We start from the raw sequence: 17798 nt of genomic DNA, 5'->3' as shown, positions 1-17798 counted from the left end.
AGCTCCAAGAGGCGCCGGGCCGACCGGGCCTGCGGGCGCCCGAGTGGCTTCGCGTGAGCCTCGGGGGCTCCCGGGCGGCGCGCTGCATTGTGGGGTGGCGGTGGCGGCGGCGGCTGCGACGCTGAGCCGGGCGCCTGAGCGTTCGCGGGGCCGAGGCCATGGCTTTCTGGGCTGGGGGTTCGCCCAGCATCGTGGACTATTTCCCCAGCGAGGACTTCTACCGCTGCGGCTACTGCAAGAACGAGTCGGGCAGCCGCTCCAATGGTGAGCGAGCCGGGCCGGCGGGCGTGGGAAGCCGGGCGCCCGGGTCTCGGGATCCCGGGGTCCCCCAGCGAGGACGCGAGGGGGCCGGAGCCCCTGGGCGGCCCCAGTGCCACGGCCGAGACGAAGGGGGGCACCCTCGGGAGGGCTGCGGCGCCAGCTTAACGGGGCAGCTTCGCGGTGCCTGTTCTGCAGGAAAGTCCCCACCAGTGCCCAGACCCTCGAAATCGTTGTGGTCTCCCCAGAGTCGGGAGACGGACACCCGTCTGGGGTAGATTGTGTGAGGTGAAGGACGGCGCGCAGTGCCAGGGAATGCCCCAGAGCCGTAGTTAATGGCCGGGGCGGATCGGTGGGTGCTGCAGTGGGAGCGTCCCGGGAGCGAGGAGGAGACGCGGTGCAGAAGGAGCTGTGGGTGTGCACACAGGTGCCGGTCTTGTGTGAATCAGACGTCCCTGGACGAATGTACAGGATGAGCCCCTTGCATCTCTGGGTTTAAAAAAAAAAAAGACAAGAAACTGGTGACCGCGGTCGCTACCGGTGAGAGATTGTCCTGATCTGTTTGAAATTTTTACCATTTGCTTATGTGCCGCGTGTTTCCTCCACCCACCCCGACGACAGCAAAGCCAGCCCACAAGTTTGTTTGGTTTTTCCATCGTGATTCAGATTTCTTGGGGGGAGATTCGTTGTTGGTAAACAAAACATCGTGTTTATTTCCTCTCTTGCCATGCATTGGCCAATATAGAATGTCCAATCTATTATTTTAGTAGAACAGTCTAGCTTTGTGGAAAACGAGATTTGCATGAAAACACACAGGCATTTTCCATGAAAAAGGTATAAGTGGGGAATAATTTGGTCGATAACGGTGTGTGCATTTACTCCTTCATTAAAAGTGTTTATTAAGTGCTTCTTGTGGGCAGCGGTCTTGTGTAGACAGTTATGCAATCATTAGAAGTGAGGATTATGAAGACTAAATGGAAAAATGCTTCCAGTTTGGAGTTAAACGGAGGAAATCAACAGGATGCAAATGACTTATGCGACATGATTACAGTTCTGAAAGGAAGAAGGCCCGGAAGCACACCAAATAGTGACAGTGGTAATACGGCCTTAGAGTAATATGGATTTCTACTTTCTTTTTTTCAGAATTTTTGTATTTTGGCTATAATATTTATAAAATCAATAAGTTACATTAAACGTGCCTAAAATTAATGTTTTAATAGGTCATTACTTATTTTTTCCCAGTAATCGTGGTAAAAGGAAATTGGCTAACATAAATGTCTTGTGTTTCACATTTTGTCGAAGAAACCTGCCTGCAGCCTTTCCATCAAGAGAAAATAATAATCGATTTCTAGTATCTCGATTTTAATTTTAATACTGTTTATTATGGGGCATCTACTTACTTGGTAGGTGAGTTTTATTTTTTTATTTACAGATGATGAAATTGAGGCTCATTGGGTAACTCCTTAGTGTCAGTGAGTGCCTGCCAGGTTTCCGGATATTTCTGTTGGACTCCAGTGTCATGCTTTTCCCACTATATCCTGCTCTATCAAGCCTGTCTCTATCTTTACATATCTCTGATGTGATTTACTGTTTACAAAAGGGAAAAATCCATTTATTTATTTATGTATTTATTTATTTTGAGACGGAGTTTCACTTTTGTTGCCCAGCCTGGAGTACAGTGGCGTGATCTAGGCTCACCGCGACCGCTGCCTCCCAGGTTAAAGGGATTCTCCTGCCTCAGCCTCCCGAGTAGCTGTGATTACAGGTGTCTGCCACCACGCCCAGCTACTTTTTTTGTATTTTTAGTGGAGACGGGTTTCACCATATTGGCCAGGCTTGGTCTTGATCTCCTGACCTCAGGTGATCCACCCACCTCGGCCTCCCAAAGTGCTGGGATTACAGACATGAGCCACCGTAAGCGGCCCATTTCTTTTTTAACTTTAGTTTTTTTTTTTTGTTTGTTTGTTTTTTAAAGAGACAGGGTTTCGCTCCTTCGCTCAGGCTGGAGTGCAGTGGTGCGTTCATGGCTTACTGCAGCCTCAAATCTCGAATTCCTGGCCTCAAGCCTTCTCCCACCTCAGCCTCCCAAGTAGCTGGGAGCATAGGCACAGGCCACAAAGCCTGATTAATTATTATCATTATTTATTTTTTGTGGAAAAGGAGACTTGCTGTGTTGCCCAGGCTGGTCTTGAACTCCTGACCTCAAGTGATCTTCCACGTTGGCCTTCCAAAGTGTTGGGATTATAGGCTTGAGCCACCATCTCATGAAGCCTTAACTTTAGTTCTGATATGCCTTTAAATGTTTCCTCATAGACTTCGTTTTTTTCCGTGGTTGTGTAATTATTCCATCATGTCGACAACATCATAGTCCCTGTAATCATCTTCCTGTTCCTTGGCATTTGAGCTACTTTTAGTTCTTACACTTAGGAGGAATATTGTTACATGCTTTTCTCCAATTTTTAATGTTCAAGACTATACCATAAATATATACCTATATATAAATCAGGAGAACTAATAAGTACAAAACATTCTGTTAAGTTTTCTGAAGAGACCAGTATGTTAAATCATTGGGGATATTATTAAACTTTGAAGGTCTGATGCAGTCGAATTGCAGTGAGGACCTAAATTTATGATGTCATAGAGACTATTGACTAATTCTCAAATAAATATAATGACTTTGATGTGTTTTATTGAATTAAAGTATATATAATGTCATTTTTTATTTGTGCTGTATGTATGCCAAACTAACAGATGTGAAGTATGTACAAACTTTTCATTTATCCAATATGACAATTTGAGTGTTTTGGAATTTTAACCTAAACACTCTTTTTCTTTTTTTTTTTTTTTTTTGTTTTTTTTTTTTTTGAGACGGAGTCTCGCTCTGTCGCCCAGGCTGGAGTGCAGTGGCCAGATCTCAGCTCACTGCAAGCTCCGCCTCCCGGGTTCACGCCATTCTCCTGCCTCAGCCTCCCAAGTAGCTGGGACTATAGGCACCCGCCACCTCGCCCGGCTAGTGTTTTGTACTTTTTAGTAGAGACGGGGTTTCACCGAATTAACCAGGATGGTCTCGATCTCCTGACCTCGTGATCCGCCTGTCTCGGCCTCCCAAAGTGCTGGGATTACAGGCTTGAGCCACCGTGCCCGGCCTTTCTTTTTTTTTTTTTGAGACGGAATCTTACTCCGTCGCCAGGGCTGGAGTGCAGTGGCGTGATCTCGGCTCACTGCAATCTCGGCTCACTGCAATCTCCACCTCCCAGGTTCATGTGATTCTCCTGCCTCAGCCTCCTGAGTAGCTGGGATTACAGGCACCTGCCACTATACCCAGCTAAATTTTTGTATTTTTAGTAGAGACGGGATTTCACCATGTTGGCCAGGCTGGTCTCGAACTCCTGACCTCGTGATTTGCCTGCCTCGGCCTCCCAAAGTGCTGGGATTACTGCCATGAGCCACCATGCCCAGCCAAACACTCCTATTTTTAAAAATCACACTTTGAATTTAAAAAAGAAAAATGTTACCGTGCCGTAATTAACACACTACTTATTTTTTCAGGCATGTGGGCACATTCCATGACAGTACAGGATTATCAGGATCTCATAGACCGAGGATGGCGAAGGTAAAGCTTCCAGATGCAAAGAGACTTCCTACGGTTACTCAGGTTCTTGAAAAATACAGCATGCCTTTAAATGCTTTCCTGTTGTTGGAAAGAGGTTTAAGAAAATTTTTATTATATTCTTTGTGTAGTGATTTTTTTTCTCTTTTAAAAAACTTTATTAGAAAAATGTCAAATATCTATAAAAGCAGAGAGTGCATTAGAATGCACCTCAGGTACCTATCACTAAGCTTCAGCAGTTATTAACATTCTGCCAATAATGTTTGATTCTCCTGCTCATCCTTTTAATAATTTAACAGCAAATTGCATCAGTAGGTTATTATGACATTTTTCCTATCAATAGATTGGCAATAAGTATGTGTCTCTAAGAGAGGTCTTTTTTTCTTTTTAACTTATCCACAATGCTATATCTCACCTTACAAAATTAATAAAAATTCTTCGATGTTACCTGTTACCTACTTTTTATTAAATTTTCTAGATTGTCTCAAAAATGTCTTCTTTAACAGTTAGTTTATTTGAATAAGGATTTCCTTAAAGTCCGCACATGGCCTGTTTTGAGTAGTTATTTTTATGTGGATGATTTTTAAGTAACTCTCAGGTAAAGTTCCTTGTGTAAATATAAGTAATAGTAAATACAATATGCTAATACTCGCCAAAGACGTGGGATTGGGAGCACCAGCTGAAACATCACAACTTTCCTTCAACTTAATAATGAGATTCAAAAGGTAGACTTAGGTCAGATTTTAAAGGGCTTTGTATGCCATGATAAGGAACTTTTCTTTTTTAGAGATGAGGTCTCACTCTGTTGCCCAGGCTAGAGTACAGTGGCATCATCATAGCTCACTGTAACCCCGAATTCCCACACTCAAGTGATCCTCTTACCTCAGCCTCTGCACTTTCTAGGACTACTGGTGTGCATCACAACACCTGGCTAATTTTTCAGTTTTTTGTAAGATCTTGCTTTGTTGTCCATGCTGGTCTCGACCACCTGGTTGCAAGTGTTCTTCCAGCTTAGCTTTTCAAAGTGTTGGGATTATAGGTATGAACGTATAATGCCTGGCCAGAACTTTTAAAAGGTAGAAGGCAGTCATAGAAGAATTTTATGGTAAGAGAAATGTGATGGAATTTGTTTTAGAAAAGATTGTTCAAATGGCTGAGAGGTATTTGAGGGGGTGGTCAGAGAGGCAGGAAGATGAGTTCAGAGGTTATTGCGCTATCTAGATGTGCGATGATGAGGACTGTCACCTTAGTGGCAATGGTGATAGAGAAGAGGGGACAATTAAAGATAGGGTTTAAAGTGGGGGAAAGCTTGCTGGCAGGATATAGAGGTGAATTCCAGGGAGGAGTCTAAAATGAGTCCCAGCTTTCTGACTTGAGAACAGAATGAACAGTTCCGTTACTACCATAGACCTGGAATGCATGGAAAGAACCGGCTTGGTTTTGGGTACTCTGTGCTGGTGCATGTGGAATACCCAAATGTGGTTGTTATAGGCAGCACATATATGAGTCCCACAGCATCGTGGGCATTTCTCTCATTCCCCTCGTGGTATTGAGGATTGGTGGCAGGTAAAGGCAGAGCAGGAGTGGCAGATGCTGGTGAGAGGGTAACTGAGATGATTGACCTTGGGGGACTCAAGTAAAGCTTTAGGAAATAAAAGGCAGAGTTCTAAAGTTTGGTACATGCACTTTGAAGATTATTTGGCTTATGAATAGTACTTAAACCTACATACATTTCTACAATATTGATTAGATTTTTTACACTTAATTTAATGCTCCTGTGCTAGGCTGTTTTGGTACAAGTGAAAAATATATGACATTAACAAACTATTTTTATAATTTTAGAAGTGGAAAATATGTGTACAAACCTGTCATGAATCAAACATGTTGTCCTCAGTACACAATAAGGTAAGAATTTTAATTAGCCGAAAGAGGATTTATAATGTGAAGATTGTGTATAATTTTTTAGTATTCTCTTGTGCTTTTTTAATGTTTATTTCCGCTCTAGGTAGATGTCCTTTAAAAGGAAGAGTAAATGAGTTATGTCTTCTCTTCATACTGATGCTGTATTTATGTGCTGATCAGTAGTTTTTAGTAATATTCTTTGATTGGTTCAGATGTAAATATGATGTGAAAAAAATACCCTCTTAATTTAGCAGTCTTGTCAATGAATGCCAGGAAATACTGGGAAAATGTTGGTAAATATTCACATTTCTTTTGGATGTTAAATATTATAGGACTTAGCTTAGGATTTTCTACATTCTGGTATATTGCTTGACACAGTGCTTGTGTTCAAGCAGTACTGCAGGCTCCTATGAATTACTTGGTAGGCTCATGTTCCCATGTTGTGGGATTCGGGAGGACGAGAGAGACCCGGGGTTAAAACAGGAGAATCTTTATTGAGTACACTCAGGCCCATCTGACTCAATGTCCAAAAGACTGGGCCCGGAACAAAGACTTTTATACACACTTCACAAAAAGGGGTGGGCTAGCTTGAAGCAAGCTTACAGTGGCGTGAAAGCAGGGATACAGAGGCAGGACAAACTCAGGATTACACATGACCATTGCCAAGCAACCCAGATGTCCGTGATCTAGGTTTGCCTGGCCTTATCCCATAATCTTCACTGTGGTGCCCAGGCAGCTGTAGTTCAGGCCTACTCAGGCTTCTCATGACATTTGTTGTACTTCTCAGATAAAACAGAATACTTGAAGTCACTGGTTACAGAGAACAGGAATTTATAAACTCATTCCATAAAACAAAGGAAAATTTGTTTTTTCTTCTTCCTATGTCGAGTGCTGGGAGAAGCTCCAGAGCACATTAGATAATATTATCAAGGCTTTTTCTGGGTCTGGGCTGTGCGTGTTGCTGCCTCTGGGACAAGTCAACCTAATACAGGAAAGCTTATTTATCTTTCTTTTTACTTTTATTTTTCTTTAATTTCCCGCCTCACTCACTTATAAGTGGGAGCTAAACCTTGGGTACTTGGACATAAAGATGGCAAAGGTAGAAGCTGGAGACTGCTAGAGGAGGAGGGAGGGCACGAGCTAAAGATTGAAAAACCAACTTGGGTATGACGATCAGTACCTGGGTGGTGGGATCATCCATATTGCAAACCTTAGCATCATGCAATATATGCAGGTTACCAACCTGTACCTATACCCCCTGAATCTAAAATAAAAGTTGAAAAAAAATTAATTGGAAGGGAGAGGGCTTAAATTTAATCTGCCACCTGCACTTAGAGTTCAGTTTTTTTTTTTTTTTTTTTTTTTTTTTTGTGAGATGGAGTCTTGCACTGTCGCCTGGGCTAGAGTGCAATGGCGTCATCTTGGCTCACTGCAACCTCTGCCTCCTGGGTTCAAGTGATTCTCCTGCCTCAGCCTCCCGAGTAGCTAGGATTACAGGTGCCTGCCGCCACGCCCGGCTAATGTTTCATATTTTTAGTAGAGATGGAGTTTCACTATGTTGGCCAGGCTGGTCTTGAACTCCTGACCTCATGATCCACCCGCCTCAGCCTCCCAAAGTGCTGGTATTACAGGCGTGAGCCACTGCTCCCAGCCCAGAGTCCAGTTTTCTTAAATGGGAAACTTAAACCAAAGTCTGTTTTCCTACAGAGTCTTTGTTGGATTTTTTCATAATCTTTTGGATTTTCCATGTATCTTCTTACCTCACCCTAACAATCTTCTCTCTTATTCTGTTTATAAGGTCATCATCACATTTTTCTTCTTTTTTCTTTTTTTTTGAGACAGGGTCTTGCTCAGGCTGGAATGCAGTAGCACAACGGTGGCTCACTGCAGCCTGCCTGCCAGGCTCAAGTGATCCTCCCACCTCAGCCTCCCAAGTAGCTAGGACTGTACATACCACCAGGCCTGGCAAATTAAATTTTTTTTTTCTTTTTTTTAGTAGAGAAGGGGTCTTGCCATGTTTCCTAGGCTGATCTCACCATGTTTCCTAGGCTGATCTCCAACTCCGAGGCTCAAAGGAGCCTTCTGCCTCAGCCTTGCAAAGTGCTGGGATTATAGGTGTGAGCTACTGCACCTGAACCTTTTTTTTGATAGAAAATGTGAAAAGTGCATTAACATTTTGAGGTATGTATTTGCCTCCAATTTCAATGTGTATATATACTCATAAAATTAAAAGACAGTTTTACTTTGAGAAATGAAAAATTAAAAAAGCAGTTTTTTATCCATTACTTTTTTGTTTGGTTCTCAAAGCTGTCTCCCTTGGTTGCTCTTGTTTTTGGGTTGCAAACCATTCTGAGAATTTGGTGAGAGCCAGCCTCCTGCCCAAAGGCATGTAGACAAAAATATGTAACATTTTGCATATCCTCCCCACCGAGACTGAGTCTTGCTCTGCCGCCCAGGCTGGAGTGCAGTGGTGTGATCTTAGCTCACTGCGGTGTCCACCTCCTGCAGCAATGCTCCTGCCTTAGCCACCCGAGTAGCTGGGACTACAGGTGCTCGCCACTAGGCCTGGTTAGTTTTTGTATTTTTAGTAGAGACGGGGTTTCACCATGTTGGCCAGGCTAGTCTCAAACTCGTGATCTACCCACCTCAAAGTGCTGGGATTACAGGCGTGAGCCACCACGCCCAGCACATTTTGCCTGTTAATTTTAGGATGATCGCAGACTCCCAAAGGTTCACTGATCCTTGATTAGGAGCCTTCTCTCTTTTTTTTTTTTTTGAGATGGAGTCTTGCTCTGTTGCCCAGGCTGGAGTGCAGTGGCTGGTGCTATCTCAGCTCGCTGCAACTTCTGCCTCCCAGGTTCAAGCGATTCTCCTGCCTCAGCCTTCAGATTAGCTGGGATTACAGGCGTGCACCACCACACCCGGCTAATTTTTTTGTTATTTTTAGTAGAGATGGGTTTCGCCATGTTGGCTAAGCTGGTCTCAAACTCCTGACCTCAGGTGATCTGCCTGCCTCAGCCCCCCAAAGTGCTGGTGTGTCCGGAGTTGCATCCTTCTGTTGGGTTCTTGGTCTTGCTGACTTCAAGAATGAAGCCACAGACCTTCGCAGTGAGTGTTACAACTCTTAAAGGTGGCGCAGACTCAAAAGAGTGAGCAGCAGCGAGATTTGTTGTGAAGCGCGAAAGAACAAAGCTTCCACAGCGTGGAAGGGGACCCGAATGGGTTTCTGCTGCTGGCTAGGGTGGCCAGCTTTTATTTCCTTATTTGTCCCTGCCCATGTCCTGCTGATTGGTCCATTTTACAGAGTGCTGATTGGTCCATTTTTCAAACCTCTAGCTAGGCCCAGAGCGCAGATTGGTGCGTTTTACAATCCTCTAGCTAGCTGCAGAGTGTCGATTGGGGCATTTTACAATCCTAGCTACAGTGGGCCGATTGGTGCATTTTACAATCCTCTTGTGAGACAGAAAAGTTCTTCAAGTCCCCACCCGACCCAGAAGTCCAGCTGGCTTCACATCTCACTGGGATTACAGGCATGAGCCACCACACTCGGCCAGGAGCCTTCTCTTTTACCTAACTGGCTGTTGGATTGGTAGAGGACGAGAAAAATGGGGTCTGGTTTGCTGACACCGTGTCATTACACAAAGAATAGAATGACAGAGTATCTTGTGCTGTCCTCTTTCAGCTTTCGTGGTTATAAAGAGAAGGTATCTTCTAAGGCAGAAGTCATTTGTCTTCAATTAGCAAATTATTGGATTATGGACAGGATTCTATTCATAAGTTTGAAGTTGATTGGCTTAATCTATGATCAGAAAAGGGTGATTTGGAATGGTTAGAGAAAAAAGAATCTAAATTGTGTTTGGTGCCTCTTACATGGAAAGCACTGTTCTAAGTATGTTGCCTTTATAAAAGGGGATTCAATTAGCATTGCGAAACAAAGTAGTTATGTGATTTTTGCAATTTACCTGGCATCAAATGTTTCCTGAATTGTTTCTCTTTGTAATTTCATTATACATCATCTTCTTTTTGTTTTTTGTTTTTTGAGACAGAATCTTGCTTAGTCGCCCAGGCTGGAGTGCAGTGGCATGATCTCTGCTCACTGCAACCTCTGCCTCCCAGGTTCAAGTGATTCTTCTGCCTCAGCCTCCCGAGTAGCTGGGACTACAGGCGCATGTCACCACGCCCGGCTAATTTTTGTATTTTTAGTGGAGACAGGGTTTCACCATATTGGCCAGGCTGGTCTGGAACTCCTGACCTCAGGATCCGCCTGCCTCAGCCTCCCAAAGTGCTGGGATTACCGGCGTGAGCCACCAGGCCCAGCCACATCATCTTATGGAGTCATTTTCCATATTTAGTCTTCTGGTTATTTTTACCTTGTATATAACAGTAGTTACAGTGAGAGCTTAGATAAAGGAGAGGGGCTTATAGCTAACAGCTTAGCTTCTTGTTAGTCAGAAGTTAGAGACTCTCTAGTATGTGTGTATAAATGAGGATGAACTTTTCTGGCTATGATTTTTTTTTTTAAGTTTTTTATTTTTATCAGAACTACACATGCTCATAAATTGTCAAGTTGCAATAAAGCTTGTTTTATAAAAAGCAGTCCCCCAGACCCCCCTTTCCTATTTCCTTTTCCCCCTTGGCAGTCATCTTGAAACATTTTAACATTCTTTTGGTTTTTCATCTCCCTGTCTTTAAGCAACATGCTTATATAATTGTAACACTTGCTTTTTTTTTCTTTTTCTGTTTGTTTTCTCCATTATTTCCAGGCCTCTCTCTGTGGAAGATAAGGATTTAGTTTTCTCTTATTCCTGTTTCCCTGCCACATTCAAACTCCTTTTTGTCCCCATCCCCAGCTTTCCATTTAGAAGTTGTGTAATTTTGGGCAGATGTATTCACATCCATTGTAACTGTAAATATGCTTCACAACTGAGTCATGGCGGGTACTACGATTACTTTTCCTGCACAAGTTTTTGTTCTCCTTGGAGTTACTAATTATCTTTTTGTTTGCATAGTCTATATAACTAGGACCAGATTATCTTGAAAATAAACCCCAGTTATGTAAGTTTCTTCTTAGTATGTTTAAACGCACCAAGTGCTATGATCACTTTTATCTACTTGAGAAAAGTCCCTTGTGGAGCCTTCTGACCTGCTTGATCTGAACAGGGTACCCCGACACCTGAAGCATCATGGTCAGCCTGGGCTTTTTTTTTTTTTTCTTTTTTTTGAGACCGAGTTTTGCTCTTGTCCAGGCTGGAGTGTACTGGCGCAATCTCAGTTCACTGCAATCTCTGCCTCCTGGGCTTAAGCGATTCTCCTGCCGCAGCCTCCTGAGTAGCTGGAATTACAGGTGCCCACCACTATGCCTGGCTAATTTTTGTATTTTTAGTAGAGATGGGGTTTCATCATGTTGACCAGGCTGGTCTAGAACTCCTGACCTCATGTGATCCACCCATCTCGGCCTCCCAAAGTGCAGGGATTATAGGTGTGAGCCACCATGCACAGCCTGGGCTATTCTTTTTACTGTCATCTTGGGGATTTTTTTTTTTTTTTTTTTTGAGATGGAGTCTCGCTCTGTGGCCCAGGCTGGAGTGCAGTGGTGCGATCTTGGCTCACTGCACCCTCCGCCTCCCAGATTCAAGTGATTCTCCTGCCTTAGCCTCCCTGGTAGCTGGGACTATAGGCGTATGCCACCATGCCTGGCTAATTTTTTGTATTTTTAGTAGAGACAGGGTTTCACCGTGTTGGCCAGGATGGTCTCAATCTCCTGACCTCGTGATCCACCCGCCTCAGCCTCCCCAAAGTGCTGGGATTACAAGCGTGAGCCACCGTGCCCGGCCTGGGGATTCTTTTTAGCACCTGAGTTGGAAACCCTTCTTTCTTGGATTATTCCCTTGTTTTAGTGAAGCACATCTTCTAATAGAGAAAGTGCATAAGGGGTACATTTTTGAATTCTTGTGTGTCTGCAAACTTTGATTCACTGCTCAAACTTAACTTTAGTTTGGGAGGATACCACTGCTGAGAAGTGCAGTGGTATTCTGATTCTCATACCTTTATCTGAGACGTATTCTTTCTCTTTGGAAGCATTCCTTTTTGTTGTTGTTGTTTGTTTTTTGTTTTTTGAGATGGAGTCTCGCTCTGTTGCCCAGGCTGGAGTGCAGTGGTATGATCTCTGCTCACTACAAGCTCCGCCTCTTGGGTTCACACCATTCTCCTGCCTCAGCCTCCCGAGTAGCTGGGACTACAGGCGCCCGCCACCACACCCAGCTAATTTTTTGTATTTTTAGTAGAGACGAGTTTCACCGTGTTAGCCAAGATGGTCTCTATCTCCTGACCTTGTGATCTGCCCACCTCAGCCTCCCAAAGTGCTGGGATTACAGGCGTGAGCCACTCTGCCCAGCTGAAGCTTTTCTTTTCTTTTCTTTTTCTTTTTTTCGAGACGGAGTCTCACTCTGTTGCTTAGCCTCTCTTTGGAAGCTTTTCTATCCTCTGTTCTTACATTTCATAGTCAGTTTGGCTGTGTGTCTGTTTTAATCCATCACAGATGAACTGGAGGGGCCCTTCTTATCTGGGGCTCGTCCCATCTTATCCTTTAGTTCAGGGAAATTTTCTTAAATTTTTTGTTCTATCTCTTTTTTTTTTTTTTTTTTTTTTTGAGACGGAGTCTTGCTCTGTCGCCCAAGCTGGAGTGCAGTGGCGCGATCCTGGCTCACTGCAAGCTCCGCCTCCCGGGTTCACGCCATTCTCCTGCCCCAGCCTCCCGAGTAGCTGGGACCACAGGCGCCCGCCACCTCGCCCGGCTCATTCTTTGTATTTTTAGTAGAGACAGGGTTTCACCGTGGTCTCGATCTCCTGACCTTGTGATTCGCCTGCCTCAGCCTCCCAAAGTGCTGGGATTACAGGCGTGAGCCACCGCGCCCGGCCTGTTCTATCTTTTCACCTCCATTTTCTCCTTTTTAAAATGCCTTTATTTAGCTTTTGGACCTTTTAAACTGGTCTCTGACTTTACCTTTTGTCTTCAGTTTTTCATCTTTTTTTGCAGAATCTTCTGGGAGGTTTCTTCAACTTTAAGTTTTCAGGTCTTCCACTTAATTTTTACATTTCTCCTGTCATATTTTTACTTCTGGAGGTCTTTTTGTTCTCTGACTCTTGTTTGTTTGTTTAATAACACCTTGTTATTTTATGGCTCTGGTGGCTTAATAAACGAGATCTTTCTAAGGATTTTTTTAAAAGGTTCTCTTCTTTCTGCCATGGTCTGTGTCCTCCAAATGACTCTCTCCAGTTTGTTTGGTACCTATCTTTTCAGTGGAGGCTCTCCTCGAGTGTCTGGTGATTAGGACTTTTTCAGGATTCCATTGGAAATTCCATGTCCCTGGTGGGTTTTGTTTATTGTGGGTCTTGGGTATTTCTCGGCCTTGTGTACTGTGGGTGATCTGGCGGGGCTGTTCTGTTGGGGAATCCCTGATGTTAGTATTTTTAGGTCTGATCACGTTCTGGAGAGAAAGTGTTACATAACCTGCTGCTGTTCTGGAGCTGGATTGGTGATCTCAACATGTACTGTGTACACTTTCATTTAAGCCGTTTTCAGTAGTACCCCTGCTTTCAGCTGTGGCTTGCATCCATCCTGTAAGAGGCTCTTTGTTACTCTTTCCTGAAAGTTTGCAGTTTTCTGCTGCGTTGAGTAGGGGTCGTCTAGTCATCTGCGGATGGGAGAGGGCATCTGGTGTCTATCCTAACTGCTTCGAAAACGAGACTTTGAAGGGATCTTTCTATTTTTAGACATACTTTCACTCATATTTCCAGAGCTATGAGGTGTCACCAATCCCTTATACTTTTAAGGGTAATATAGAGAAACTTGGCTTTTTGTTTTGTTTTTTTCCACTGTTGACCTAGGATTCAACTTTCTATGGTCTGTTAAAGCAGCATTGCTTTGTACATCTGTTTTCAAGCTTCTAACACTTCTCTCCTTCTCTTTTTTCTAGTGTTTTATGTCTTTCTCTTTTTTTGGGGGGAAAAAAAAAAACTCTTGCTGGGAGCCCAGGTGGCTCATGCATGTAATCCCAGCACTTTGGGAGGCCGAGGCAGATGGATCACGAGGTCAGGAGTTCAAGACCAGCCTGACCAACATGGCGAAACCGTGTCTCTACTAAAAATACAAAAATTAGCCAGGTGTGATGGCGCACGCCTGTCATCCCAGCTACTTAGGAGGCTGAGGCAGGAGAATCACTTGAACCTGGGAGGTGGAGGTTGCAGTGAGCCAAGATACCGCGACTGTACTCCAGTCTGGGCGACAGAGTGAGGCTCTACCTCAAAAGAAAAAAAAAATCTCTTAACTCTAGTCTTAGTGTGATGTGGGCTGGGATTAGAGGCTACATTAAGCCCCATCTTTAACCAGAAATCTCGGGCATGAGATGATCTCATTGTACTAGGTGATATCCAGAACTGATTTCATTTCTTCAAGGTTTGAGTTCACTTTTTAAATATTTATTTTGCTTTCCTAGGTGCCGACCTTTACAGTTTCAGCCTTCAAAATCTCACAAGAAGGTTTTGAAAAAAATGTTGAAATTTCTGGCTAAAGGGGAGGTTCCCAAAGGAAGTTGTGAGGGTAAGATGGGCTGGGTCTAAAAACGATTTACTGTCTGTCTTTGCAACAGTCCCACTTTCAGTCATCTTAGATAGAGGAAGGGTCATTAATACAGTCATGTACTACTATGATGACAGCAACTACTGTTAGCACTGCTATTACTGTTACCATCGGCCCCCAAGTCAAGGTACAGGGAATATACCAGAAGAGTTTAGCTTGGAAAGAGTATTGAGGATTATGTTAAAGATGTGATTTCTTGGAGTTCATCAACCAGAATGCTTTGATGACTCATCTTTCTTGATCCTAATACTATCCTTATCAAGTAAATAGAAAGTGCCATTGTCTCTCAAGAAGCAAGTGCTTACGTGTAGCTTGTACAAGATTCCCCTATTCCTTTTAATGCTGAATAAAGATCAGCTTTTCTGTTTGAATAAGGCTTTACTTCAGTAAATTATACTGTTTGAAATCCTCTTATCTGTGTGATCAGTTTTGAATTGTGAGTGACTTTGCTAAAAGATAATAGCATTTATTTAACTTTAGTTACACATGATTTGCTTTTTTTTCTTAGTCTTTTTACCAGTTTTGGTTTTATTTATTTAAATTTTCATAGTGGGTCCGGGCGTGGTGGCTCACGCCTGTAATCCCAGCACTTTGGGAGGCTGAGGCAGGCGGATCACGAGGTCAGGAGAGCGAGACCATCCTGGCTAAGATGGTGAAACCCTGTCTCTACTAAAAATACAACAAATTAGCCGGGCGTGGTGGCAGGTGCCTGTAGTCCCAGCTACTTGGGAGGCTGAGGCAGGAGAATCGCTAGAACTCAGGAGGCAGAGGTTGCAGTGAGCCAAGATTGCGCCACTGCACTCCAGCGTGGGCAACAGAGCGAGACTCCGTCTTAAAAAAAAAAAAAAAAATAGCCAAGCTTGGTGGTGCACTCTTGTAGTCCCAGCTACTCAGGAGGCTGAGGGACAAGAATCAGGGAGGTCAAGGCTGCAGTGAGCCAAGATTGTGCTCCAGCCTAGGTGACAGCAAGACTCTGTCTCCACCAAAAAAAAAAATGGGAATTAGGTTCTGAGTTGGAAAAATGAACATGAAGACATGGAGATGAGCACTGAAGATGCTGTCCATTTGTAAATTGGTGGTTGCCTTTTTTGTTTTTGGAGACGGGAGTCTTGCCCTGTCACCCAGGCTGGAGTGCAATGGCTCAATCTCGACTCACTGCAACACTCCACCTCCCGGGTTCAAGGCATTCTCCTGTCTCCGCCTCCCGAGTAGCTGGGACCACAGGCGTCTGCCACCACGTCTGGCTAATTTTTTTGTATTTTTAGTAGAGACGAGGTTTCACTGTGTTGGCCAGGCTGGTCTCAAACTCCTGACCTCATGAACTGCCTGCCTTGGCCTCACAAAGTGCTGGGATTACAGGCGTGAGCCACCACGTCTGGCCGCCTCTCTTTCTTATGTAGTGTTTATATTTGGTTCTTTATTTGACTTGTTATAGGCTTCTGAATTATCTGTGCCTGGAACTTATCTTAGGAGTGATGAGCTCATTTGGGTAAAGGAATAAACAACTTATGACAAAAATATACCAAAATGCGATAACTAAAAAAAAGATAAAAGTCTGTTTCTTTTGGAGCCAGGTGCGGTGGCTCATGCCTGTAGTCCCAGCACTTTGAGAGGCCAAGGCAGGCGGATCACGAGGTCAGGAGATTGAGACCATCCTGGCTTACACGGTGAAACCCTGTCTCTTCTAAAAATACAAAGAGTTAGCCGGGCTTGGCCGGGTGCGGTGGCTCAAGCCTGTAATCCCAGCACTTTGGGAGGCCGAGGTGGGTGGATCACAAGGTCAGGAGATCAAGACCATCCTGGCTAACACGGTGAAACCCCATCTGTACTAAAAATGCAAAAAATTAGCGGGGCGTCGTGGCGGGCGCCTGTGGTCCCAGCTGCTCGGGATGCTGATGTAGGAGAATGGCGTGAATCTTGGAGGTGGAGCTTGCAGTGAGCCGAGGTCGCGCCCCTGCACTCCAGCCTGGATGACAGAGGGAGACTCCGTCTCAAAAAAAGAAAAAATTAGCCAGGCATGATGGCGTGCGTCTGTAGTCCCAGCTACTGGGGAGGGTGATTCAGGAGAATGGCGTGAACCCGGGAGGCGGAGGATGAAACTGCACTCCATCCTGGGCGACAGAGCAAGATTCTGTCTCAAAAAACAAACAAAAAAAGTCTGTTTCTTTCCTCACATAACAGTTCAGTGTGGGTTTTCTAGGTTGGCATACAACTCTGCTCCCCACCAGCCATTCTGGGCTTTTCTTTAACATGTGATTTCCCAGCTTGCTCTGGTTTTTACTAATCCAGCCATTGGGGGAAGGGTAGAAGTTCAGGGTTACAAGTTTCCTTTAAAACTAGTGAGGCACAGTCGGATGTATCAGTTGTGTTATGTTCCATTGACAGGAGCTGGTCACCCCCACCATTGGCAGGGGAATGGCAGTACATTCCCCTGCTAGGGTGCCACAGTTTGTTTTTTTTCATTTATTGTAGAGATAGTGTCTCACTATGTTGCCCAGGCAGGTCTTAAAGTCCTGGCCTCAAGCAGTCCTCCTGTATTGGCCTCCCAAAGAGCTGGGATTACAGGTGTGAACCACCATGCCCAGCTGTGCTAGTCTTAAGTGCACCTCTCTTATTTTGGAGGATGAGAATGGATTTGGTGGACAGATAGTAATTCTGCTACAGTGGATAATAGGGACATTGTGTTTCTGTTTTTACCTTAACTGTGTCAACCCAACTGATGGATTTTTAATTTCTTCTTATTTGTAGATGAGCCCATGGACTCCACAATGGATGATGCTGTTGCGGGTGACTTTGCATTGATAAATAAATTGGATATACAGTGTGATCTTAAGACGCTCAGTGATGACGTCAAAGAGAGTTTACAGAGTGAAGGAAAAAATTCAAAGAAAGAAGAACCGCATGAATTACTTCAGTCACAAGATTCCGTAGGAGAGAAGTTGGGCTCTGGTGAACCATCACATTCAGTTAAAGTTCACACAGTTCCTAAGCCAGGTAGTAAAGATTTTTGATAACAAGTCCTATTCACTGCTTTGCTTTTTGCTGAGTCATTTTAAACCCTGGGTCTTTCCATCAGCCAAAAGGATGACTTAGTCATGCAATCTGTAAAACAGAAGCCTGCTTTATTTATTGTTGCCAGAATTAGAGGGACAAATCATGCCTTTTATAAACTGCTGTGCTTAAAAAGCCTGAAACAATAGCCTTATCCCTAAATACAGATAATTTCAAAGAGTTCCATTTCTTTTTACTACTTTAGGGCCTTACAGGGTTGAGAATCAAATTTTTCTCAGTGAAAAGGAGTGATAAACATTCTTATTTTGGGATTAAGTGAGACAACATTAATTATAGGTATTATGTCCAAAATACATTATAAAATTCTTCAGTTTATCA

The 17798-nt window shown here is 43.9% G+C and overlaps 1 protein-coding gene across 32 annotated transcripts in view; it reads left to right on the top strand.

Annotated features, from left to right (window-relative positions):
- Window positions 1-17798, top strand: part of ATE1 (arginyltransferase 1) — a 185490-nt gene that overhangs the window by 397 nt on the left and 167295 nt on the right. For 9 of the 32 annotated variants that reach the window (XM_074002902.1, XM_065521516.1, XM_045361667.3 and 6 more), the window contains exons 1-5: window positions 1153-1354; window positions 3808-3871; window positions 5711-5773; window positions 14266-14369; window positions 17157-17402. In XM_074002902.1, coding sequence (XP_073859003.1) covers window positions 1198-1354; window positions 3808-3871; window positions 5711-5773; window positions 14266-14369; window positions 17157-17402 — 634 coding nt within the window. In that variant the 5' untranslated portion in view covers window positions 1153-1197. Of the gene's footprint in view, window positions 1-76; window positions 265-1152; window positions 1355-3807; window positions 3872-5710; window positions 5774-14265; window positions 14370-17156; window positions 17403-17798 lie in introns of those variants that run through there. The other 23 variants (XM_074002903.1, XM_074002904.1, XM_074002911.1 and 20 more) reach the window with 7 other exon arrangements.

The sequence above is a fragment of the Macaca fascicularis genome, chromosome 9 (genome assembly GCF_037993035.2).
Source record: "Macaca fascicularis isolate 582-1 chromosome 9, T2T-MFA8v1.1".
NCBI lineage: Eukaryota > Metazoa > Chordata > Mammalia > Primates > Cercopithecidae > Macaca > Macaca fascicularis.
Note: the sequence above shows the minus strand (reverse complement) of the source record. Positions and strands in the feature narration are given on the sequence as shown.